At 39.1% G+C, this 27,803-nt stretch overlaps 1 protein-coding gene across 1 annotated transcript in view; it reads left to right on the top strand.

Annotated features, from left to right (window-relative positions):
- Positions 1 to 27,803, top strand: part of FAM81B (family with sequence similarity 81 member B) — a 500,415-nt gene that overhangs the window by 128,451 nt on the left and 344,161 nt on the right. The window contains exon 4 of the mRNA XM_044064461.1: positions 6,100 to 6,218. Within this exon, the coding sequence (XP_043920396.1) occupies positions 6,100 to 6,218 (119 nt within the window). The remainder of the gene's footprint in view (positions 1 to 6,099; positions 6,219 to 27,803) is intronic.

Raw genomic sequence — 27,803 nt, 5'->3', positions numbered from 1 at the left:
GGAAAATGAAATGACATCATTGAGCCCAGGCGGATGTCCAGCATTACACCTAAGTTGCCACTTGAGTTCAAGAAACTCCAAATAAATGTCTTGTGGTCCACCCCTCGGATCATGGTCAACACAGTCAATAACAGTAAACTTGAAGGAATGAGTAGGGTTGTCCTTAAGATGTCTATATAGTGCATTACGCTCATCCCTCTTACCAATATCGTAATTGTGTTGGTATATTCTGTATCTGAATTGTCTAATGGTTTTGCCTATGTAAAAACATCTGCACCCTTGACAGAGTGCGACATAAACAATCCCCTTACTGTCACAGTTACATTAGCTGTTAAAATTGATGGAACCAAAACCATATATAAAGCATTCAGTGCCCTTGAGGGCAAATTTACATTATGAGCAGTGACCACACTTGCTCATCTTACCTTGAATACATTTAGCTAGGGGTCTCTCAATCATCTTTATAACACAGGTATCTTTTTGATAAACAATGACTGGCCAGTCCCCCACCTTCTTGAACACACTGGAATCACATCTAAAAATATCCCAAAACTTGGTTATAATCCATTTAATCTCCTTAAACTGCAAATTGAAAGGTAAAATAATTGCTTTATTGTACATACCAGTGCAAGGATGAACATCAGATGCCACACTGTTGGCAACTGGCACCTGTACACTCCCTAACAGGGGAGTGTAAAAAACACCCATCCTTTTCCTTTTAACTTCAGCAAAAATTTCAGATAAAAAAATCTGTTGGATACCCTCTTTTGACAAACACATCTAATAATTTGTCACATTCCACTAAGAATTGTGTTTCCTGGCTAACCATCCTTGCTAGCCTCACACATTGACCTTTGACAATTGCCTTCTTCTGATGCAATGGATGCCAGCTGCTAAAACGCAAATATGCATTGGAATGAGTGGGTTTCCTAAATAATGTAGATTCAAAGCATCTAGACTCTCTGTTCTTGGAAATAATAACATCCAAGAAATTGACTTGTTCAAGTTCACCTGTCATGGTGAAACTTAAAAAAATCAGTGGACTTGTTAATAAACACAAAAAGCTATCTAATCGCTCCCTGCTATCATGCCAAAATATAATGATGTCATCAATAAAGGGTTTGTATAGGGACCAACTTCAACCAAATTCAGAAGTGAACACAAAGTTGGTTTCCCAAAAAGCCATCACAATGTTTGCAAAAACTGGAGCACAAGCAGCACCCATTGCAACACCATATGTCTGCTTGAACAAGTGACCTTCAACACAAATGAAATTGTTCTCTAAGACAATTTCCATCAAAGTGCTCAACACCAAACTCTTATCATGTCCTAAACTGGTTTAAAAACAATCAATGCCTAAATCGTGTGGTATACTGGAATACAAATCCTTGACATCAATACAGACAAATAAAAGATCATCCTGATAGATGCTGTTGTTGACATTCGATAAAAAAAATCCCAAGAATCTTTTAACAACAAAGAATAGTTGTTAAAAACTAATTTTGTCTCGTTGTCAATGTATTTAGCAATAAAGAAAGTCTTGGAACCTTTATCATCAACAATCTATCTCAAAGGGGGTTCCTCCAAACACTTGTGTACCTTAGGAAGGCCAAAAATGGTTGGGGTTCTGGAGAACTGCACCTTCATAAATTCTAAGTCCCCAAGAGAAATCTGGTCATTCAAAAACATATCCTCACGTGCCAAATCAACCCTATTGAGTACCTCATTAATTTCATTGATAGAAATGTCCTCATAGGTGTCAGAAAAAAGTACAGAAAACATCTTATTTCTATAATCATTGGAACTCATTACAATCAGTCCCCCTCCTTTATCTGGCTGCATGATTCTAATCAATGTGTCACACCTGATTTGTTTCAATAACTCATATTCTTCACCAGAAAGATTACTGGGAGATTGAGATGAACATGTTATAATACTCCTAATTTCATCCTCACATAGCTTTTCAAAAACTGCACTCAATGGATGAAGGGATGGATTGAACGTGCTGGGTCTTTTATTAGTAAGTGTGCCCACATTAGGACTGTGATTATCAAATAAAACACTTAAATTAAGTTTACGTAAAAACAATTTAAATTGAACCAAAACCTGATCTAACTTAACTTTCTGACCAGGAACAATAGTCAAACCCTTTTTTTTTTGCCACTTTCCAGTTTTGTATGAAACTCTGAAACTGTGGTATCTAGGGTTGCCACCTCTTGCAATGCTTAAAACTGGACCAAAGCCATGTCCCCTGTCCTACTCATAACTCCGCCCAGGTCCAAACCATCTCCATCCACATCCATGCTCATATTATGATGTAAATGTATACATCATTAGGGCAAAACATCCCTTTGGGTCAATTTAGAGTATCTTGGACTCCACCACATCACCTTAGAGATGCTTTACAAACTCTAGCATTCTGTCCTTATTTCTAAACAGAATACTGGAGTTTATACAGTGTTTTCCAGACTACCAGAAAATTATTCAGATTTAAAGATAGTCGGGAAAAAATACCGGATATGTGGCAAGCTTAGTGGTATCCCTGTAGCACGTATATGAGAAAAACTGCTTCTGTTACTGTTTTTCCTCCTGTACCCAAGTAGAAAGGTTTTTCTTTTCACCTTTGCCTCTCTCTGCTGAAAACACACACACTGTATTTTTACTTTCTTTGGGATTATTTTACACCTGTCTACAACTGTATCAAGTGTTTCACATAAGTTTAATGGTAACATTCCATCACAAGTCTTAGTGATCAGATGAATCTGTTTTTTTTGTGCTTACTAGTGTTTAGGTTCATAGGTTCTTAGGTTGGTACTAGGCTATACAAGCCTAGCCATAACATCAAAATGGATATTTTTCCCAGATATTTACTCCCTGGACCCCAGTCTAGCAAGGCAACTGATGTGATCTGGTGAATTCCATCCAATCGTCAAGGTTCCTTTTGAAGAGGGCCAAGGAGGTGCTCTGCTTGACATGTATGGGCAGTCTATTCCAGAGTATGAGGAGTCTCTGGGTCAGGAAAGCATGTTTTGTTTATTGTGATGACAAGGTTTAGATCCCTGGAGCGTGTACCTCTCAGAGATTGGGATTTCTTTAAGTGGAGCATGTCCAGCAGCTCAGGGTTTGACATGGTCTTGTATGTTAAGCAGAGATCGCCTCTGAGTAGATGATATGCCACAGAGTATAGCTGGAGTTTTTTTAAACGGTCAGCACAGGGCATCTGCTTTAGGCCTGTGATTCTTTTAGTGAGGTATTTCTGAGGCCTTTCCAGCTGTTGCAGATGTCTTGTAAGGTACATACCAAATGGGGCGTTATACTCTATAATGGGTCTAATGAGGAATGAGTACAGTGGGACAATGACCTCCTTTTTTCTGGATTAAAAGCCCTTAGTGATGAGGTGTGCCACATAGAAGGATTTCATGACTGTTGTGGAGATGTGGTTATCGAAGGTGAGACCACTGTCCACCTGTGTCCCTAAGTCTTTCATCACACTTTCAGTGTTTAGTGTACTGCCACCTATGTGGTAATCCATGGGTACATGTTTTTAACTATACATTTTACTTGAGCATGGCTCTGGCACCAAGCATCTGTTTCTGTAAGGCCCTTTTGGTTTGCTGATTTATTTCTTTGCTGAAACCCCTGGGATTTGGCTGCACTTCAGCATGAGTTTCTGTGGATATCATAGGCATTTAAAATGCAGGCTGTGTCTACCGTGTGTAAGTGACACACTAGAATTTACTTGTTAATAGGTTTTCATACTGGCTGAGGCTGCCTATTCTACAGTTGTTTTGTTGATAATGACATTCAATAACAACCAATCATATATTTAAAAAAAGCAAGAGAAAGAAAATAAAACACAGTGCCTCTGTCAGTCTTCAAACTAAACTTGGTCTTATTATCTTCTGTAACAATATCTGTAACAATATACAGAACCAGAAGGTGAAACCAGCCTTAGTTTTGGGTGGAAAACCCTGCTGAGTACTCAGCAGCACAATCTGACTACACTGAGCATGAGCATCTAACACTGCGAGCTATACAAGTGGTGTGATACTGCAATATTAATAGTACCAAACAAGCGGCTTGTGTAATGTATGACAGCAAATGTAATCCACTCTACTGATGAGACTGCAAAAGCAATAGTACAAGTAAGCAAATATCTTTCACTTTGCTATAACATCAGTCAAGCAAATTGTATATGTTGCATACGGCATAATCACCCTGTAATAGCCTAGTGTGGGGCCCCTGTAGGAGAGGGTCCTTTAGGGCTAGATAGGTCCAATTGGCCTAAGACTGGCCTTGTTTATAGCTGACTTGGAAAATATTTTCAACTAGATGTAAATTGTAAAGAAATTCATAAAAAGTATACATGTTTTGCACAGCAAATGTTTCATTATTTGAAGTTTTGTATCTAAAGACATGATTGGTATTTATTCCATGTAGGCACCTATGCTAATCTGACTGTAATATGTCTAATAACTGAATTTTCTCCAGCTAAAGCCCTGAATGATATGGTGTCTCATTTATGTCCCTTACAGACTCTTATTTCTTCTTCTACATGTTTGCTATATGACCTTGTATACTCTATTTTATTGTCATGTCATCATGCTTACTCTAATAGTAATCCAGGCCTCCACTGAAAAGGAGTTCTCATGCCTAGTCAGACTATCCTGGTCAGCAAATGTAAAATTAAATAAATACTAGCTAAAGTCCTTACTTATTGCTTGGCTTCTATGTTGACTAAAGACCTGAGCTATAATTTATCATTTTGCTAGAGTTTTTCCTAGGTTTGGGTCCCTTCACCTAAAACTAACATCAGGTCTGTTAAAATACCTTTCATGCTTTAGTTTTTGCTTTTTTTTTCCCCGTTAAGATACATGGCCTGCTTGGTATCATAGGATAGCCATGGGAAGAAATTCTCCTGACTTTTTTCCTGTGTTTTGGGGCTATAGTTAAGTATGTAAAGAAACATTTTGTTAAGATAACTTACAGCATCAGGTAATGGGAGATGTTTCAGCAGTTTCCACTGGTAGTGGCTGAGAGGTGACCTGAAAGTTTTTTCATTAGAATGTGTTAGATTACAGACTGTAGTGGAGCATATGGTTTGGCCGTACAAAGTAAAGGCAGGGTGTTGGTTACTTACTGGTGTAGAACATTTGTCATTTTACCTGGGCTTTTTGTTATAATCCAGTACTGTAAGCTCTCTTCCTGATGATTTGGCCATTCCAGTTGGCACTGTGATAAGTTCAGTTAGAACAAACGGGTTAAATCTAACCTTTGGATGTTTTGTTGTAGCATGTGCATTGTCTTTGAACCAGTCTATGTTTAAGTCTCCTAAAATTACAATGTCCTGTTTTGATGGCAGTAGTAATTTACCGCTGTGGATGGGGAAAATATTTTTATTTTAAGTAGCTGAGTTTGAATTGCAAAAGGGTAAAGCTTTCCGTAAGTGGCACCACAGCATGCAATGATGCCTTGTGCTTACTGGATGAGGTATATGCTTCAAACACACACATCCGAATTGCTGAAACCAAGAAACATGCATCAAACATGCAGTTGTGGAACCACCCTCTAGTTTTTACCAGAAGATAGCCTGCTCCATCAAAACAACCCCCCCCCCCCACACACACACACACGCAAGAAGGAGAGCAGGCTTTAGCAGCTCTTTCCTCCCTCCACCAGCCTGCCTTCCTGCACCAAATTCACTAAGTGATCTCAGATTCCTGGCAACAGAGTTAAACAAACTGCCCAGCGTTCCAGTGGGGCCTGTGATGTTTTGTTTGTTTTTATTCACATATTAACCAGGAATGTCCACTATGAACGGGTGCATCCTTTCTGAGGTGACCTAGCAGAACTGAACTGGCCTTTCTCAGAGTCATTAAGTGTGCAAATGGAGACTGAGGGCATCATACATAGGAGGAATATTCTTAGTAGCTCTTAGACTTTACCATCTCTGCTATATTAGCAGGGTATATATGGATATTAAAAGTAGTAAGAGGAATATGGCATGGTTATAATGTAAATGGAGGTACATTTTTGCTATACAAAACAACCAAAAACAAGTAACAGGAGTTTAATTTATCTTTGTGGTTCTCTTTCTAGGTGTTAGAAGCACAAATCAGAGCCAGGGACAATGTGACTGCAGGAACCAGTTTTGTAGTGCAAAGCCTGGACCGTAAGCATCTGTCTGACATTGGAGAGCTAAGGGGCAGAGTTGCAAGGTATTTTTGCTGTAATTATGATTATTATTATTATTATTATTATTATTATTATTATTATTATGCTATATCACCTTCTTCACTTTCCTTCTTTCATTCCATACCTCTCAACTGTCCAGAATTTTGCCTTAAATTGTTGGTCTGTACCTTATAAAATTTGTGGTTTTCTATCAAATCTTTGAGTACTGAAGTTGTTAAACAATGATACATACGTTTGAATTTCAGACTTCATACTCTTTAGAAAATATATGCTAATTCATAACCTTTTATTCTAGAAACTTTATGGGCCAGATTCCTTAATACCTACACTAAGTGCACATTAAGTGTACACAATCTGTATTCAAGAGCATCTCTACCACATTTTTGTGCTTTCTAGTCACTCAGAAAGATCACACTGTGTATATGTAGTCAATTCGTTATTGTAACCTTTGTAAATTCCCCTTGATATTTAAGGCTGGAAGAAAATCAGTAGGAAAATTAAAATTAGGATGAAAAAGGTGTGAGTTATGCTTGTGTTGTCTGTTTACTTAGAACAGTATATGCTTACTGTAGGAGTTAATGGGTCCAGGGTACACGTTTATAAGAACAGCACTTAAAATCTGTCCCTGATTTTGGGCATTCGTACCCTCATTATTTTTTGCTTTGTCAAAGTTGTTTGTGCTGAAAGATTGAGAGGCGTGCTTCTTCCCTTCCCTGCTCATAACTTTTACTCTTTCACTTGGAATGTTGCTGGTAGTAGACGTTGCTGGTAGTAGACAGCTCCTTTGGTGATAAAACTGATGTTTTGCTGTCAGAGTGAAATTTCAAAGGAATTTGATGGCTGAGAAAAGTTAGGCTCCTGTCAAGGGACCCATCTATGAAAGACAGTTTAGAAGCAGCGCCTCTTTATTTGTTCCAACTTTCTTATCTAGAACAGTAGACTGTCATCTGAAAGTGGACAGGAATCAACTTTTGAAAGTACTATCAGTCAGCAAAAATAAGGTGCCTTGGACTAAATTCATTTCTCCATTATATGTCACTTCATCTGTTGAAACTAAAAATTAGCTGGACATTTTAATATACAAGCTTTAAAGAAGTGTGAGAGACAATAAAGTGACACACATAATTGAGAAACAATATATCTATATTTATGTATGTGAGGAGATGTTTATATGAAAAGAAGGACTGAAAGGTTAAATTCAGAAGTTGATAAAAAGGACATATGTAAAGCGGAAACAAGGAAAGTAAAGGCAGCCAATGAGCAATTATGTGCGTGAGTGGCCACAACCACATGTCTGAATTACCAAAAGTGAGAAAAGCTGCTAGCATGTATGCAAATGCAGGGACTCAGGGTGGGAAGATACTGAGAAGAACAAGGTATGCCTGCAGCAGGGATGTCTGGCCTGTATGCCACCTGTGTGACTCCCTGCTTGACCACCATTGTGCTGAAGTCTTGGAGGGAAGCTTTGTTGGCTGTGCAGGCAAGTGTAATAGGATGGGTTGTATGTAGGGTACACCAAACCAATTGCTAGATAACACAGACTACACTGTTGAGAGAACTTACCAACAATTATGCGATTAGAATAATGAGACCTGATAAAGGAGAAGTTGCTGTGTTAATGGATTATTTTTTGTATTGCAAAAAATCAGCATAGCATACCGATGCATTGACTTTGGGCTGGAGGACATCACCACCAATTTTGGACTGGACAGTGCCACACTAGAATACTTGAGGGTGCGTAAACCTGTGATACTAAACATTTTTGGTATCCCCAAAGTGCACAAGTCAGTTGATGATGTCCCCTTCTTCCTATAGTAGCAGATTGGAGTTCAGAAATTCAGCCTTTGGCTAAGTTTGTGGATTATAGTCTAAACATTTTTTTGACGACAAGTTCTTAAACACACTTGCCATTTTTTGAATGAGTTGCACTGTGTTTACTTTGATGAATAACAGCCTGCATTTAAATTGAAACCTGTGTGCTGAGAGACAGCCTTACAAGACTATCTGCAAATATATAGAGCTGAGTATATTTTTCTGTATTATTCTGTATTATAAAGCTAAATTGTTGCTTAGATATCTGTTGTCTTACTGTTCTGCAAATATACAGAGATCAATATATATTTTCTGGGTTTTATAATTTGCACTGTGATTCCTCACATCTCTGTTGAAACTGTCTTCCCCATCCCCCCTCCCTGTTCTTGGTTGTAGTTTAAATTTGGCGGCTTTTGCAGTGCCCGCCCTACTGTAGATTTGATCTAGGACACTCCCCCAGTCCCATCTCTTTACAGCATACTACCTAATAAACCCTTTCTGCACTTGCTTTTAGTCCTTTTTAATTTAATTGCATTTTTTCAAACTGTGTGTGGACTAATATTGCTACATACTCAAGTGTGCCAGCTTGCACTGCATGTGAATTGTTTTTACTACTGTTTTTGCTACTTTTCTGAAAAAAAAAAATTGTAAGCCTGTTTCCTACCTTTCCTGTAATTAGTGTTCCAGATACAGATTTGCTGTATCCAGGACTGTTTGTAAGCTTCTGAGCCCCCAAGCCTTTCTGTGTTGGAGGGAAGCCTTCTAGCTTATCAGTGGGAGTGGTAAGCATTAGGTAACCTGTCTACCACATAAGGAGTGGTTCTGGCCCAGAATTTGTAGTTAGTGGCCGTTTGGGCGGTCTTCCATCTCTCTCAACTTTCTGATTTGAAGGCCTGCATTTGCACTTGTTTCTGTCCTGTAACTCCTGGGCCCATCTCATTTGCTCACTCAAAAAAAAAAAAAAGAATTTTATCTGCTTTTACTGTATTTGTGTTTCTTCCTACTTTATTTTGCATTTGCGTCATCTTAAAAGTACTCAATTGTATTTATTACTACTTGGTGTAACTCAGTCTAAGCCTTTTAGTTTAAGCACTTGGGCTTCAGACCAGTTGTTTTACATTAAAAAGGTTTGTGGTCTGCACTGTAGTGGCAGAACAGGTAGCTTACATCCTTCTAAGTTGGGAACTGCTGATTGAGGGCTCAGTGTCTGTTATTCTAAAAGTGTATTAATTCTGGTTTAAGCACTTGGGTTTCAGGCCAGTTATTTTACATTAAGAGTGTTCGTGGTCTGCACTCTTGTGGGAGGAGAGGCTGGACTCTGCCCTTCTAAGCTGGGAATTTTTGGTTAAAGGCTTATAGTGCCTGCATATTTGAACTGCTTCTTACTGAAATTGGTACACCTTGTTTGCTGTAGCATAGACTAGATCCAGGCCTGCTGAATCTAGCTTTGTTGGTATAACTTGAGCACTAATCCAGGCATTCTTTAAAGTATTCAATTGTATTTATTACTGCTTGGTAGTAACTTGATTAAAGTGTAGCTATCATTCTAAGTCTTTTGGATTAAGCACTTGGGCTTCAGACCAGTTGTTTTACATTAAGAAGGTTTGTGGCCTGCACTGTGGTGGCAGGACAGGTAGCTTACATCCTTCTAAGTTGGGAACTGCTGATTGAGGGCTCAGTGTCTGTTATTCTAAAAGTGTATTAGTTCTGGTTTAAGCACTTGGGCTTCAGGCCAGTTATTTTACATTAAGAAGGTTTGTGGTCTGCACTCTTGTGGGAGGAGAGGCTGGACTCTGCAGTTCTGAGCTGGGAATGTCTGGTTAAAGGCTTATTGTGCCTGCATATTTGAACTGTTTCTTACTGAAATTGGTACACCTTGTTTGCTGTAGCATAGACTAGATCCAGGCCTGCTGAATCTAGCTTTGTTTGTATGGTTGTTGCTTGGTTGCTTGTTATTTCCCTGAAACGCTAATTCCACCTAAAACGCGGCTTTTCAGCTCTTCTGTGGATCCCTAGTGATATCTGCATTGTTTCTGTACTTATTTCCTGGTTTCACTTGAAATAAAGTTACTGTTTGTTGTTTTTGCATTTAAATTACCTGTAACACATTGTATTTAAGTTACCTGGCACTTGCTCACTAAAGCAATTATATAAGTCAGCACTAAAAAATTAAAAGCACTACACCCTCACAAACTCCCCTTGAGTACCTTGTTCCCCATTGGCCCTTTTTTCAATTATAAAGGAATTCCCAATACTATTCTAGCATGTCCAAACATCAGTTGTCAATCGCCTCTCTGGTCCAGCTGGTGAATCTGGAAATCTTGAGGCAATGTTAAAACTGCCTCATGTACACAGACAACCCTCTCCTCCTCCCAACAAATTCCAACACATGTGAGAGATGCAACCATATAGCCAAACTGGAGGCTAAGCTCTCTCAACTCAGTATTGGCGTAACCAGTCAGGAGGAGAAGGAAACCACACTCACTACAATTCCAGCCTCACATAGACCTACCACGACAGCAAACCAAACACATAAACACACAAAAACATACTCGAGGGCTCTAAATAAAAATCTGCCTAAGCAGCAGAGACCTCTAAAGCAGACACCCAAGCAAACGCTACCCCCCCAAAAAAAACACGTGCAACACATAGCTCACAAAGCCAGTATGCCGAACAGTCACAGCCCTTAAGGCTAAACAACACACCTGATACACTTGTAATAGGTGGCTCTATCGTTAGGCACACTGACTTCCCGCTCACCAGGCTGAACAAGGAGAAGGTCATGGTGAGCTGCCTGTCGGGTGCTAGGATCCACCACATAACACAAGCACTCAGGTCACTCCAAGGCAAGTACAAATATGACTCACATTGTCCATGCTGGTGTGAATGACCTGAGACGTACCTCCCTGGACTACATGAAAAGAGACATAGAGGAGCTCTCTGAGCATGTAGCCCAGGCCGATATGACCCTGACCTTGAGTAGCATCTTACCCTCACCAAGAATGATGCCACAATATGAAGACAAGATGATCAATTTCAACAATTGGCTTAAGTATTGGTGTCATTCAAAGGGGATCAATGCCTGTCAGCCTGGGATGGCATGCTCGACAAGCCACGATGCTTCACTAGGGACGGCTTGCACCTGTCACCCTGGGCTTCGGATATTGGCAAAGGCTCTTGCTACCCCCATAGTGCCTTTTTTAGGCAAGGCTCAAAAGACAAACCCACCTCCATAGGTATCACAAGGGATAAGAAACTAAGAGTAATGCTACTCAATGCCAGAAGTCTAAACCTCAAGATGCATGCACTCAAAACTCTCCTTAGCATGGAGAACATTGATATCTGTGCAGTAACAGAAACCTGGTTCAAGGCTCCGAGAGCACCCCAGCACTACCAGGTTATACCTCATACCATGCTTTTTGGCCCCAAAACTTGGACCAAACCACAAAAGGAGGATGAGTATCAATATTCGTCAAAGATACCCAAACCTCTAGGTTGGTGGCACAGCACGAAGCATCAGAGACTATCCATGTGCAACTAACAGTGGGTAAAACTGCCTTCCAGTTTATAGCCTGCTACAGACCACCCTCCCAAACCCAGGAACCCCACTTGGCCTTCCTGAGAACACTGGAAAATATGAAGGTCTCTCCAAACACCATTATATTGGGCGACTTCAACTACCCAAACATAGACTGGGAGCATTACTCTAGCTCCAACACCCTAGCCCAAAGGTTCCTAGAATTTATAAACTCAAATGCTATGGAACAACTTGTTACCACTCCCACAAGAGGGGAAAACATACTGGACCTGATCATCACCAACATGGGGACTCTATGCTCCAGACCAGAAGTGTATCCCTCACTGGTAAGATCAGACCATAAACTAATCTCACTGGATATTCACATCCTGACCCCACGCCCTGCCCAGAAAACCACAGTGAAAAACTTCTCTAAAGCAAATTTCACACTCCTCCTCCTGTGGAAAATACGGCCCAGACCGCAGAATCCTTTATAAATGCATTCTATGAACACCTTCAGGAATGCATGGATCATGCAATCCCAAATAAAACCAAGACCCAATCCTCCAATGGCAGACATCCTGTCTGGTGGACCCCAGCCATAAACAAACTATACAATAGAAGGAGGAAGCTACTACATGATAGAGCAAAATCCCAAAAAGGGAAGGCATCTCTGATCAGTATTAGCAAAAAACTACGGGCACTCATAAAATCATCTAAGGCCAGCTTCGAGAGAAAAATTGCACAGGACACTAAGGATAATCACAAGGCTTTCTTTAGTTATGTTAGGAACCTGGGTGGGAATTCCCAGATATGCTCAGAATTAGTCCAAAATGACAAAAAGTGCACCGAACCCACAGACATTGCCAACATCCTAGCTGACAGGTTCAGCGCAAACTTCTCCCTCCCCCCCACCAAAAGGGCAAATATCTATCCCAGCAGAGTGCTGCCCCCCTGACATCTCAGATGCTCAGGTAAGAGCCACCCTCTCCAAAGCAAAAAACACAGCATCAATGGGACCAGACGGTGTCCCGGGCTGCATCCTACATGAACTCCAAAAAGAGCTAAACTCAAACATAAAACTACTGTTCAATCTCAGCCTTACTACAGGATATGTACCTAAAGAGTGGTGGCGTACAGCAACAGTGGTCCCTCTCCACAAAGGTGGTGCCTCAACGGATCCTGGAAACTATCGCCCCATAAGCCTGACTAGCTTGGTCTGCAAAGCTATGGAAAGGATCATCATGGACCTCATAAATAAAGATATTGGGGACCTACAGACACTGGATCCTACCCAGTTCAGCTTTGTTAAGGGCAGATCCTGCCTCTTAAACCTTGTCAATTTCTTTGAAACAGTCATCAAGGCCATTGACGAGGGGAAGGTGGTCCACACAGCCTACCTGGACCTCGCAAAAGCCTTCGATACAATACCCCACTCGGGCATTATAGATAAGCTCACCAGCTTAAATATAAACCCCTATGTTACTAGATGGGTTGCAAACTGGCTCAAGGACAGAACCCACATGGTTAGAATTGCTGGAGCCATGTCAGGCTCCAAACCAGTTACAAGTGGCATCCCACAAGGCTCAGTCCTGGGACCTCTCTTGTTCGGTATATATTTCTCGGAGGTACAGGCCAACACGGAAGGACTGTGGCTGACCAAGTTGGCAGATGACTGCAAACTGGGCGCCATAATCGACTCTCCAGCCGACACAAGCATCCTCCAAAAGGGCCTCATAGAAACAGACAACTGATGCCAGAGCCATGGCCTCAAGCTAAATGCCAAAAAGTGTATAGTCATCCCTTTGGCAAAAACAAAGTGCCCACAAATTACCACATAGGTGATAATCCATTAAGTACAGAAGAAGTAATTAGGGACCTGGGGACCCAAGTTGATAGCAATCTCTCATTTGACAACCACGTGGCCAAAGTGGTTAGAAAAACATTTTATATAGCCCACCTATTCATGAAGGGATTCACATCTACATCAGGGGAGGTCATCGTGCCTCTTTACTCATCCCTCATCAGGCCCATAATTGAGTACAATGCCCCTTTTGGGATGTACATTACCAGACACCTGCAGCAACTGGAAAGACCCTAAAAGTACCTCACCAAGAGGATCAAAGGGCTCAAACAGATGCCATATGCTGCCGGGTTAAAGAAACTCCAGCTCTACTCAGTGGCATGCCGCCTGCTCAGAGGCGATCTGTGCCTGACGTATAAAGCCATGTCCAACCTGGAATTAATGGACATGCTGCACCTCAGAAAATCCAAATCCCATCGAGCTAGGAGCTCGACAGACTTGAACCTCAGCACTGAAATAAATAGGACATGCTGGAAGGACAGATTAATAACCCAGATTCTCCCTTCACTCTGGAATAAAATCCCAGTCCAGGTTAGGCAGAGTTCCTCATTGACTCTCTTCAAGAGGAATCTTGATGAGTGGATGGGAGATCATAGGTTTACCCCAGGTATCACTTCTGTGTCACTGTTAGACAGAGGCACAGTATACAAACCTCGAAAAAGGGCATAGCAAAATGAATTTAAAATGGGTGGCGAAAGCCAAACACACTCTGGCTAGGCTTATAAATGCCCTAGGGCAGATAGCCTAGTATGAACCTATGAACCTATGAACCAATGAAGATGTTTTTTTTTGGTAATTGATGTGAAGGACTTATGTCAGCAATTCCACATCAAGAGGGTTTGCAGTGGTTTCATGATGCCTTGATGTGTGGTACTACTTTATCTTCTAGCACTATTAATTTAATTGTTGAAGCCATGGAAATTGTTTTGACTAATACGTTTGTATTTCTTGAGTTAGAATACTTCAAACAAATTACATGAGTATCAGTTGTATTATCAGCAGCTCCAGTTTTTGTAAACATTATATTATGCTTGTAGGAGAATTTTTGTGCTCCCATCCTCTTTTAACACTAATATTAAGATCTGTCTGTGGCACTGTCATGCCCCTGCACTGGTCCAGTAATCAAGGAGCCTCAATCCTCACCACTAGCACCAGTGAGGGGCATACACATTGGGAGGATGACAAGTACACACACAGTAAAATACAATTTCCCCTTAAGAGCACACAGAGATCACAGTCAGTCTGGGGCTAGTTTCTCATCTTTCTCCAGATCCCCAATAAGACTCCCCACTGGCACAGCTATAGAGTTGAGTCCTTAGCCAGGGTTCCAAGCCAAGTCCTCCCAGCACTCTCTCTGTCCAACCATTGCTTCATGTCCTTGCCCAAGTAGCTGACAAGCACACACACTTTGAGATTTGATTTATACACACACACACACACATGGGAAAGGCTGGCACAGGTTTACTAGCTATGCCCCCTATTGCCCAGACCATAAGATAGTTAGCACTGCCACCAGGACCCCTTATCAGTTACTTTAAGGCCCTTCCCAAAGGTGACCAATCCTACTGTGTAATGTTACTATTATCCAAATTGTAAGTGAGACTAAGACTTTTAAGGCTATTTAGGAGTGGCCTATACAGTATCACTAAATACATATGCAAGTACTCTAAGAGCCTAAATATCTCTAAACAAACGAGCAATGATTAAAAGGTTTAAATATATTTAATAGTAAATAATAAAAGAACAAGACAATATTCAATAACTCAGCACAGTGCCTACAGAGTTCAGAATCACAGGAAATATTTTAAAACAACATTACATGACAGTCTCAAATAAATACAGAAAATATCTAAACTAATCTTTACTATATTTGTATATATATCTAAGAGAGATTACTGTACCCTGATTACTTACTATTAGCCAGCCAAGTGCTGATGAGAGAATGTTTCCAGGTCCAAAGACAAATTCAAAATGCACAGTCTCTGAGAGAGTTCCCAAATTAATATCAAAACATTACTGCTGGGTCAGCTGGATGATATCACTATTTGCCACCTGCCTTCATTTCCCAGGCTAACAGATACAAAGAGAATTTTTAGCATCTCTGTGTGAGAAATACATATCTTTCAGAAGTGTGCCTAGAACTGGAAGTCGTAAAACAGTTAAACACTTTTACATTTTAAACCTAGTAATTATTTCTGTTTCAAAACAATAGAAATAAACTTCTAGCTCTAGACATTCTGTCTCCTTGCTGCCTTGAAACTAACTTTTATAGCACATTGTAAACAATTTCAACTTATTTTTTTGAAGTTTTGCAAGTTAACTCTATATGTTCCAACTTTTACCATTAAAACACACATCACACAACAGGTATATAGTTTATACACATTTCTGCTCTTTTCCAGCAGGGTACACTGTGGTTACATTCTTGAAGCACACACTTCCACACCAGTAGTTTAATATCCACATAACATATAGTTCTCTTAAGCCTATGGATCATATTAATATTCACAAATGATATATGATTATTTACAAAATGCCAGATAGCTGGGCTGGCAGTGTCACATTTCTAAATAAACCATATTAATATTTTCAAGTGACATATAATTATTTACAAAATTCCAGCTAGCTGGGTTGCAGCATTTCGGTTTGTCACAGGTACTCGGACAATATTTTTATTTTTTAGGTGGGAAACCCCCCATGTGTAATTGAGGAATTTCTGAGTTACATCAACAGTACCACTTTATATTTTGTTTTTTAAAGGACAATTTATTTTGACAGAAATTGATTTTCTGGATATCAAAATTACCAAGTCTGACAAAGGAGGTTGTTTTTCTTCAACAATATTTAGAAAGAACACCTCTTCTAATATTCTGTTACATTTCAACAGCTATCATCCTTTAAGGCAGAAGAAAAATGTTGCTAAACTCAGGTTATTAAATTATCATGTTTGATTTCTGAGTAATCTAAATTCAATGAAGAAATGCATATTTAACTAGGATGTTTCAGGATAGACATTATCCATTAAATTTTATTGAACATATGAAATATGAAGTAATTAAGATGAGATCCATTCATTATAGACCTGTTTTAAAGTACAGGTTTAATGCACTAGGGATAGCTCAGATGTTATTACCTTACTTGTCAGAAGGAGTGGGAACAATGTGGTGACTCATGGTAATTTATTCCCTAGGACATTAATATGTGGCTATAGTGGAGCTACTAAGGATGTCAAAGGAATCCTACAAAATAATTGGTCTAGTTTTATTACTGCCCAGGGTTTAGCCAATATTCTTTGAAATAATCCATCTTTTTTATACAAAACTTGGATGAATTTCAAGAGAAGATTTGAAAATTGTACTAATAAGAGGTGGGAAGACAACATGGTTGCAAAAGGAATGTGGTGCTTGCAGCCAATGTATGTTTGTTTTTGAAAGTGCTAATTTTGTTATAGGCAACTTTTCAAAATCAGTTTACTCCAATGGAAAGTTCAATTGTAATTCAAAGGGAGTGATTTATTTGACTCAGTGCAGTACATGCCCAGTGTTTTACGTGGGTAAAACAGTGAAAGCTTTTAAGGTTAAAATTTATCAACACACACACACACGTGTGTGTGTGTGTATGTGTCATTAAGAAGAAGGACAGCAATAACGTGTTGCACAAACACTCTGAGCAATGTGCGGATTTAAAAAAAAATTTAAACTTGAGTAGTACTGGCAGGAATTGTTAGATGCTACTACCCACCCCCACCCCACCCTCAGCTTTAATGAGAGGATCTCCATTAATAGTTTATTATTGATTAAGATGGCAAAATTTTGATATATTTAATATATGTTGTTCACAACTAAAGAACATTTTATGGTGAGTAAAAGGTTATATGTAACAGTACAGTTGTTTATTATTTATTTATATATTATCAGTATGTATGAATTTTGATTATTTTGATAATGAATTTTATGATTGATATGCAATATTGTTTTTAGTCACAGGATGGCAGTAGGGTATTATGCTATTTAAGGGTTTGAGCAGAAGAAGTTTTTATCTGAAGAAGTTCACATTATGAATGAGTGAACAAAAGCACTAATTAAATATATAATTTACTACTTTCCTGGTGACTGCAAATTTTTCTTTGAGACTACACAGACTGTATGGTCAGTGTGACAAATGTCAGTCTGTCTAGGGAGATGTGTTCCCAAACCATAAGGTACATGGATAATCAACTCCAGGAAGTGCCAGACTGCATCAATCATGAACTTGCACTACAAGTATGTACTTACAAGCACTTGAAGTATAAACAGCAGTGTAAACCTGTGTGTGCTAGGTGTTCTGTAACAGTGGATATAGACAGTGATGTACTGAACAAGGCAGTGTGCCGCTCAGGAGACTTGGATGCAAATGCAGACAACCTGGACAGCCTGCTACTTCTCCCCAGGTACTGTTGGATACATACATGGCTTTATGGAGGGCTAAAGATGGAAAAAGTGTTCCACATTAATGGGCATATCTAAAGCTGGGGTAAGACCATGAATGGCAGATCCTACTGTGCTAGCTACCTCAAGGGCAAAGCAAAATGCTGTGGATGAACTTTTGCAAAATTCAAGGCTGGAAAGGAAGAGTTGCTGTGGTCAGTAAGCCATCACTATCTACTAGATGTTAGGGAGGCCAGCATGTGCCTGCTTGTGGACCTTTGTAACTGTGTTACCAGTAGGAAGGACTCATGTTGCCAAATCCTAAATGCCTAGTATAACATATGTGATACAGAAATCCTACACAACATACTGGAGGTTTTTGTGAAGAGGAACACAGACTGTGCAAAAGGAAGACCTGCAGACCCTGAAGAAGCTGAATAATCCAGTGACCCATTATGCTGGGCGCACACACACACACACACACACACACACACACACACACACACACACATACATATATATCCTTTACCACTCAGACAAGCCAATCAGTGTGGAGCTACTGGTGGAGTCACTGATAATGACAGCAGATTGCAATCTTGCTGACCTAAGTGCTACAATGTAATGTCTGTTTGGCAGCACTTTCATTAGCAAAAAAAACATGTGTCTTTCTGTCTATTAGCAATGTCAGTAAGTGCGTTATCTGATGTACATTTTAATAAGTAACAAGACTCTGTGACCGTATACCACTATGTAGTAAATTGGTGTTAAAGCTGTTGTAGGAGCATTGCCACAGTGCACATTCTGAATTCATCATATCTGATTTTGTTGCAGCTGCTGTTAAAAGTCTCTGATCCTACTTTTTACACTCATAGTTAAAAGGTTACTGCTTTCATTTAACACAATGTTTCTGCAGACAGGTGAAGCAATGTGAACTGGTTTTGTTGAGCACCTTTGGCAGCATGTCAAATTCTTAATGTCCCTTGCCTTTCTGCAGCCCACGTAGGTGCCAGCAGCATTTGCAGAGCTCATACACTCATTTCCTGATTCCACCATGTCTGTCTCAACTATACTGACAGCACTTCCATTCCATCCATCCTCAACCCCTTTTCCCATTTCGCACATGTGTCGGGGTGTCACTTCAGCAGTGGCAATCATCTCAAGCCAAGGTTTACACCACTGGGTGGGTAGCTCTGCAGTAGTAGCTCACTCATGCTACTCACTCACACACTTTTACCTATGGCCAATTTAGCATGTCCAACTCACCTGCCGCATGTCTTTGGAATGTGGGAGGAAACTGGAGCACCCAAAGGAAACCCACGTGACCACAGACATGACACAGAGACTCTGCACAGAAGGTACCCCAGCCAAGAATGGAACTGGAGAACCTCTTGCTGTGAGGTGACAATCCTAACCGCTACACCACAGTGGCCACCAGCACATCCATTATGAAACAGAAATGGAACTTCAGCACCTGCTCATCTAAACATGATCACCATGCACCAGAGCACCCTCATGAGTTTTGGACCGTTATGGACCTATGTGCCAGGGGCCTTCCTGGAGCCATAACTTCACTGAAGTTTGGCATCACAGGCTGCAGTGCCTCCTCAGTAAGTAACAGGTAGATCTCACTGAAGTGTTTGAGATACTGCATAGGTATTAGAACCGTGTGGCAAATGTCTGGGAACAGGCTAGTGGGGATAACCAGAACTCTACAGAGACATTTTAATTAGACCAGGAGGAACATGTTCTCCAGATCATGGTTTGTGGTCTAACTAAAAGACTAATAAATGATTGATGAATGCTGGCTTGTCATTAAAACTCTAACATACATGTGTTAAGGCTAACCTTACTTGTGTGGTGGGTTTGAAGTATTGTTTGTTTCATGAGTTTGTAGTGCTTAGCACTTTTGAGGTGAAATAAAGCAGTCAGGTGGTGTTTACTATATGTGTTTTTCTTGGCTGTGTCTCAAATTCAGTGTGATAACTACTGTGTGGACAAGTATGAGGGAAAGCTAGAATTTTATTTACCTACAAAATGTGAGGTCTTCCATAGAATCCATGCCACTTCTATACACTATGTCTTCTGGCAACTGTCCTGTTATTATCCATGCAACAATGCCCTGTGCGACCTCCCAGGGGTCATCTTTGTCATGTAGCTATATTATGCTGTAGCAGTGTATTGCAATATTAAGGATGGACTGTTTGACTTTTTTGTACCCTGCTTGCCTGTTCTGTACCCTGCATCTATGTTTGCTTCTCTGTTGTCATCCCAGTCTTAGCCTACTGAGTCCAAGCTTTGCCAGATTGTTTTAGTTCTGGTCAACCAGCTGATCTTTGCATCGCTGTTCTCATTTTATGGTGATGGGAGTTGGAGGCATTTGCATTTACTTGATCTATGAGCTTGTCCGTGGCACACTTTCCATCCATCCACCTGCTGTTCTTCTATCAGGTGTGATATATTCTTTGCGGTTGTGTGTTCAATGTCTGACATTTCCAGTTATTTTTCCTCTTGCAGTTTTTCTGCTGTCGCACTGCATTTGAGTTTCAGTCTTTTATGGCTTTGTCATCACACTAAGGTCATTCAAACAGCTCACAGCCTTACTCCACTGCACTAAGTGCTAGACAAACTTTTGTAACCCAAACACACGCATTTCAAAAAAAAAAAAACAAGCTAAATAAAAATGCATTCATAGATAAAAATATTAACATCAAAGTAATAGATAATAATAATAATAATAATAATAATAATAATAATAAGCATGTAATTTGCTGTCAAATTTATTTAAACCTAAATAATAAATGCACTTTCAACATTCAACAGAACAAGAAAGCCAAGGATCACATCCAAAGAGCATTGCTCATAAGAGGATGCTTCTGTTAACTGCAATTGATGTTCTTCCTTTACACCATATTTAATCTGGCTCTTTGGTAGTCAAAAGGGATCCTGGAGGAGTCTAGCCCAAATTTCTAGCTAACCCAAACACTGTCTGGTTAAAAGACATTTTCAAGGACAGGGCAGGGCATGAATATGATGCAAACAATTACAGATGTTCTACAAAACTGGAGACAGATAAGATCAGATTCTTCTAAATCACTTAAAAAGTCAACAGAACAACAGGTTTTGCATCAAAATGTATTTTACGAACCACAAAACCTTGAAAATCCAGGACTGACATTGACAGATTGCAATCCTCAAGAAAGAAAGAAACTGAAGGAGGCCTGGCAGTTGGTGTGAAGGATTAAAACTCTTGACCTGAGCAATTGACTTAACTAGACAGTGCCCCTAAATGGAGCATTTTACACACACAGACATTTACCTGGGACTCACTTCTGCTTGCAAATTGCTTTTCAAGCTGGCTGGCTGTGCCATAGATCATTTGCGCATGTAATACTGCAAAAACATCTCCAGGTTTTTACATTTCTCAGACAAAGTCTGTCCCAGTCCAATCATGTATTTTCAAATCTTACTCACATGCAATGTTATGCTGCTTTGTGTGTCTGCATGCTAAGTGGAAACGTGAGCTCTTTAAAGGGAAAATAAATTCTTATCAACAGCTGTACTCAGAAAGGGAATGGACTTTGTTAAAATAATGTTGCATGGCTTGGACCCCTGGCCCTAGACACCTGCCTAGGTTGTCTTGTGCCAGGTCTGGCCTTGCTCCTTTCCACTGATGGGTCAATATGCATCCAGCTTGAATATAGTCTTCCCACCAAAGCATTTCATCCTAATAATATACACATACACAAACACACACACATGCACTTGGACGAGCACGCACACAAACACACAGTCACTCAACACACACTTCAAACAAAAGAAAGTAAAATATGCTAGTTCATAATTTTGGCAGGTTCAATAACTCATTACTTTGAGCTATTAAAATATTGCACTGACTACAGAGCATCTCTGCTACTAGAAACACAGCTTTTCAAAATTATAAAGCTTCTTATGTCTAACTTTAAGAACAAAGACATTAATCTAACAGTAACCTGCTCCCTCAAAAAACAACGGAAAAGGTCCTGCATTAAATAGACTCCCTTTAAGACTAGTCATAGGCGAGACCTCCTTTTCCCCAAAAGGTCCATATTCAGGGAATAAAATTCCACAGGATATCAGAAATGAACAAACTCACAAAGCTTTCAAAACAAAAATTAAAATAATGTTTTACCCAAGAAAAAATAAATTTTATTTAAAATCTGTAAAATCTGTAAGTATTTCTAATATGTGTTAAGCTTCTTTAAAATTATCTGCTCAATGTTGTCTGTGCTACTGCACGTTAAAGTTATTGCATGATGCTACTTCATTTATGCAGATTTCTTTATTGTTATCTGTGTGCAACTGTAAATAATATATAGTCATTGTATAGACCCTGCATATGTGTTTGTCTAGTGCCTTTGCTAGACCCTGGGTCAAAGCTATGAAGTGTCAGTTGACCAGCCCGCCTACCTGGAAATCAATTAAAAATAAAATCAATAAACTGCTTGAACATATTAACCTTTTATTTTAACTGTAAATTTTCATTATTCATGCATTTTGAAATAAGCATTATTTTTGGGGAAAGCAGGTCAGTATATTTCTTCTTGTTATTTAATACTATCTGTTGACAATTTAGTAACTTCAGAAAGTGAGAAAACTGGCTTGTTGCTCAACATAAAAAAAAATAAAAGTTATGTCATCTAACCCTATCAGTTTTTGTCAATAGTCGTAGAAAAAGAGGTAGTAACAGATTTTATTTTTCTGGGTTCTGCAATCCCCATGAATGGCAACTGCAGCCATGAAAGCACATGATTATATCAAAGGTCTGTATAGTTAAAGCTGTCATTTCCTAGTAGAAACATATGGATGTGAGAGATGGACTATATGTAAGGCTGAGTGCCAGATATGCTTTTGAACTGTTCAAATCAATTAATACTTCAGGAAATATATCTAAGGTGTTCATTGGAAGGCTTGATAATAAAACTAAACTCAAATACTTTGGTCACGTAATGTGAAGGTAGGATTCATTTGAGAAGACTGATGTTGGGAAACTTCAAAGGCAGAAGAAGAAGTGGGTTTTAGGGTCTAAGCTGGATAGACAGCATTTCTAAAGTAATGAATAGGAGTTTGTAGGAACTTAAAAAGGAGTCTTTGACAGACAGGCCTGGTTTGCTAAAGTCCCTGCAGTCACAAATAGTCAGATTCATCTAAATAACTAAACAACAACAACAGCAACTGACAACTTTGAAAATAGGCTTGTCCTTTTTTAGATGGTGACTATGGATGTTACTTGACTTGGCAAGAAAGTCTTCTTCAGCAAATTCTACAGTGAAATATTTAAACGGTTTAACAAAAACTGGGCAGGTTCTCAAAAAAAGTAATTTTACTATTGATTATATGGCGGTAGCACTTGTTCATTTGTATAAGTCTGTGATATTTTTAGGGTCTGGGGTTCTGTCTGATTTGGTTATAAGTTGAAAACAGTGATAAACTGCTACATTTGAAGCAAACAGCAATGAAAGAAAGTCTAGTAAGAACAATACCAATTTGTAAACAAGGTTGACCCATTGGGGACACAGTCAATTTTCCAGGGTGACCTGGAAGCAATGTTTAAGTGACTTGCTCAAGGTCACACAGTAGCTGTTCAAAGGCTGCAGGAATCAAACTCTTTACCACAGGAACTGCAGCTCATAGCCTTTACCTTCTGTGCCTGTTTGTGTAACAGTTATGTATTATGTGTGTATAGCAGAATTAGGCCACAGGACTGCTTAAGGTATGTACAGCAGAGTATAGATTAGCATCCAGAAACATAGTGTAGTGCCAATTTCAGTAAAAAAATGTTTTCTTTGTGGGACATCTGAATACATTAGAGCCAGCTGAGGAGGACTGTACTACCTATGTTAGAAGAAAGAACTATATTGAACAGCCCATCATCTTACAGATGACCCAAAGTGACAGTTTTGTTAATGTTAATTGATGCAACAGCTTACAGACTGACAGATAATTTGTCAGTGCTAAATACATTATATGAAAAAATCTTTAAAAAGCTCTAACTAGTTTGCCAAACCATAAAAGTAAAGAAGATCCTGAAAAATTGTGTTCAAGTTTTATATAATAAACCAAAGACACAAATGAACCATTTTAGAATATATTGCTGAGTTACCTGCAGAGCTAACACTGTCAATCTGATGGGGAACTAACAAAATCATTATGGGACAGGTTTGTGTGAGGAATGTTCTCTGCCACTGCACAAAAGAAATTACTCTGAGAAAATAACTAGTTTTAAAATGTGTCTATACAATGGAAATAGGAGTTAAAATGCCTGAGTGGTAAAAGGTACTCGATAAATAAACTATCTTTTGCAATGTCCAAGAAGAGATCTTGTTTTAGGTGTAGAAGAATACCAACCTCAATCCTTCATTGCATTGCTAAATTGGTATCATCATTTCTCCACAAATATGTCAACAATGTTGAATAAAATAAGTGCCTTTTTGTGGAGAAGCCAGTGTGGATGAAAAATCGCTGTTGCAAACTGGTCCTCAGGGCGACAAAGGAAATTATAACACTGAATGAGGTATGGGTGATGTTTTATCCAACTATGCTTATGCAGTTAGCATGTGATGTTTCACATTACAGAGTGAGTATGGTTCTATTATACAAGCTTTATTATACAAGCTCCAGGATATTATGGCAATATCTATTGTTTTTATCATAATCTTTGATGAAAGCTTAAGAAAATAATGCCAAGACTTGCATGGAAACCCTTAGCCAGGTAAGAAGATTAGATACATGCCATCAGTCTTTCGACTTTTCCCAGTTAGGGGTCACCACAGCAGAACTCCAGTCCGCTAATGATTGGCAGGGAATTTTATGGTGTCGAGTTGCCAGCCTGGTGCCCAACCTTCTAAGAAGGCACACCCACACATGTTCGCACCTACCTGCATGTCTTTCAATTTACTTGACCGCAGGGAGGACATGCAGACTCCACACAGAAGGTGCTCCAGCTGAGAATTGAACCGGAGAACCTCTTGCTGTGAGGTGACAATGCTAACCACTGCACCACCACGGCCACATACATTCCATCAGTATGCAAAAAAAAATACAAATGCTCAGTTACCAGTATAAACCTTAACTTATGCACATATTGACATACTGACATAACATTCCATCAGTATGTGCATAAATTAAGGTTTATACTGGTAACTGAGCATTTTTTTTTTTTTGTATCATGAAAAGGGAATTTTACAGATGACTAGACATCAGGATTGGTCTTTGCTTTTGAAATCATATTATCTTCATGCTGTACATTTAAAGTAACTAAATAAGTCTGGAATACTGTCAGACTTTACATGTTACAATATAAGAAGCCACCAGAGTGCAGCATGGAAAATCCACTTGAAGTATATTACTTATCCTTAATGGAGTAACTGCCTGTCACCAACCTCAAACATTTCTAGAAAGAAATGGAATGATCGAGTGTTATCCAATGTTTAAGAGCTGTAAATGAAATAGATGGACTATGAGTGGGATTGAGCTATACCTGGGTATTTCAGCATGAAAGGAGTATTTATTTGTGTGCCAGGGTAAACTTCTGTATTGATCCTGCATGTTTTTCCTGAAAAATTGCAGTCAGGAATACAAGAGGTAATCTGCAGGGGTCATCATACCTTAACACAGTGAAAATCAAATATTGACAAATAAATTATATGTAGTTGCCTATGGATGACTGAAAATTTTCTTGCAAATGTGATGGATCTCATTTGGTTGGAGTTGTACAGCTACTAGTGTACTCCACCTCTTGGGATGGTTAGCACTGCCTTGACAGGTATAGCATATACTTAGCAGGACCTTTTATGGACAGTGTATTTCCCATTGCAGATCATGTTCATTCAGATTAGCCTGAATTAGTCTACTTACAATCAACTGCTTCAGAGAAAACAGTTCTGGTTCTACAGAGAAGACCAACAAGGAATGGATTGTCAAGGCTAACGTTAGGTAACCTTGGCCCACAGTTTACAGCAGCTACAATTTCAAGGCTTTCTGAAACAAACTGGTAACATTTCACTCCCAAATGTCATTGTTAAGCAACTTGTTAACTGGGAGAGAGAATCACACAGGCTTTTAAAAAGTCATTGAAGCTATAAAAACCACCACAACACAAAGGTTGTCATCATTTTTCTTTGCATACAGAAATGCTATGCACAAATTCACAAATGAGAAAGCTGCCATGGTATTTCTGAAGCTAAATATGGAAATCACAGCATGGCTTATTAAAGACAGATATGTTAATGACATGGAATTTTGAAGTAAGTATGACAGGCCCTTACAAAGTTATTACCTAGACCAGTATCATTTGGCATGAAATAATAAATGGCACCTTTGCCAAATTTTTGCAAGAACTGGAACTCTAATGCATTCTGTAGACACTTGACAAGGTATCAGAAGAAGGACTGTGGACCAAATCTGGTATGCTAGCCAGCCCAACAATCTGCAACCAGTAGCCAAGCAGCTGAGCTTTTATGACCAGTAACTTACACAACATCCATATGACACATACCATGAAAAGAGAAAATGGATGTTCTAACCATAACCAGATAAAATGAATGGTTCATACCACTATCACAGAAAGTTTGACATCCTAATTTATGACGTAAAATGATTAGAGGCTCCAGACCTGACACCAAGATGAACAACAGACCAGACTTGTTGAACCAAAAGGCTTGAAAGCTGAAACCCAAATTTCCAAGTCTTAAGGGAATAAAATACTGATGGTGATACTAAGAAGGACCAGATGATGCCCAGAAACAATCAGCTTTACCAGTCACTGCCTTTCTGACAAAATCAGAGTGCCATACAGGGGGGTTGTTCAGGGGAAACCACCATGACTGTGGCATGAAGCTGTGACAAACTACAAGTATGCCATACTGAGCACAGTACGGGCACTGATGATTTCTATAGATACTATCCTGTGATCTCTATAAACTCCCAGAAGTGACTAAACATTTAAAAGTGGAGGGCTCATTCTATGTTTTGAAATAGAAATAGTATATAATACCACTACAAATAACCAATTCAGTTTTACATTGTACTAATGATGCTTTTTGTTTTAAGCTATTAGCATTGACCAATCAGGCATGCACATTTGTTTTCATTCTGCCAATGCCTGTGGCCAAATTTAACTGTATGCATACAATTACAATTCTCAAATACGTGTATTCCACTGCGACTAAATGTAAGAAGGCAGGAAATCATTATGTATGCATCTAAATGCATGTGTGCATAGTATGTATGCTTTACTGTAAATATGGTTTTATATCCAAACAAGTCAAGTAATGAAGATACATTAAGCAACGTTCCTGGTTCTGTCTATTTATTTTATGTAAATGCATGACATGTTATACATGAGAAATGTACAACAATGCATTTACTTTTCTTTGTTTTAATGTCTTTTGATTCCTATTATTTTGAATACGTATAATACCAATCTATATTGTAATACATGTATATTTGCCTTGTTTGTTGCTCACCTTTCTATTCTCAGGCTGAAACTGAAAGTGGTTTACTAAGGCTGGCTGGCATGATAAACTCAATACCATGGAAGCCTTATGGATTACGAAATTGGGTGCTCTGTTCAAACATGGGTTAAATGAATATGGATAAATTAATTTTCACCATTATAATATATATTCTTATATTGGGTATAGTACCCATTGGTTTGAACTGAGCTTAATTGTCCCATATTTATGTGACCAGTTCATTTTTAGACTACTTTTCCTTTTTTTTGGAATTTTTTGTATAACAATAGTGACAATCTTTTTTATGGTTGCATATCTCTTTAAATCTCATAGTATTTAAGGATCATTAGCACACATTATCCTGAATTATTTTTTCCTGTACTGAAGAAGGCCATTGTGTTGGCCGAAACCGGTTTGCAGTTTTTTGCCATTTATTTTTATATATGCCACAATAAATTTCTTTTTACTGCTTGCTACAACCTTTGTGCTGGCTCGTTTTGTGTTTTTGAAACTGAAAG

The sequence above is a fragment of the Protopterus annectens genome, chromosome 2.part2 (genome assembly GCF_019279795.1).
Source record: "Protopterus annectens isolate FY-2018-M chromosome 2.part2, PAN1.0, whole genome shotgun sequence".
NCBI classification, from domain to species: Eukaryota; Metazoa; Chordata; order Ceratodontiformes; family Protopteridae; genus Protopterus; species Protopterus annectens.
The sequence above is the reverse complement of the archived record's forward strand: the minus strand, read 5'-3'. Positions and strand labels throughout refer to the sequence as shown.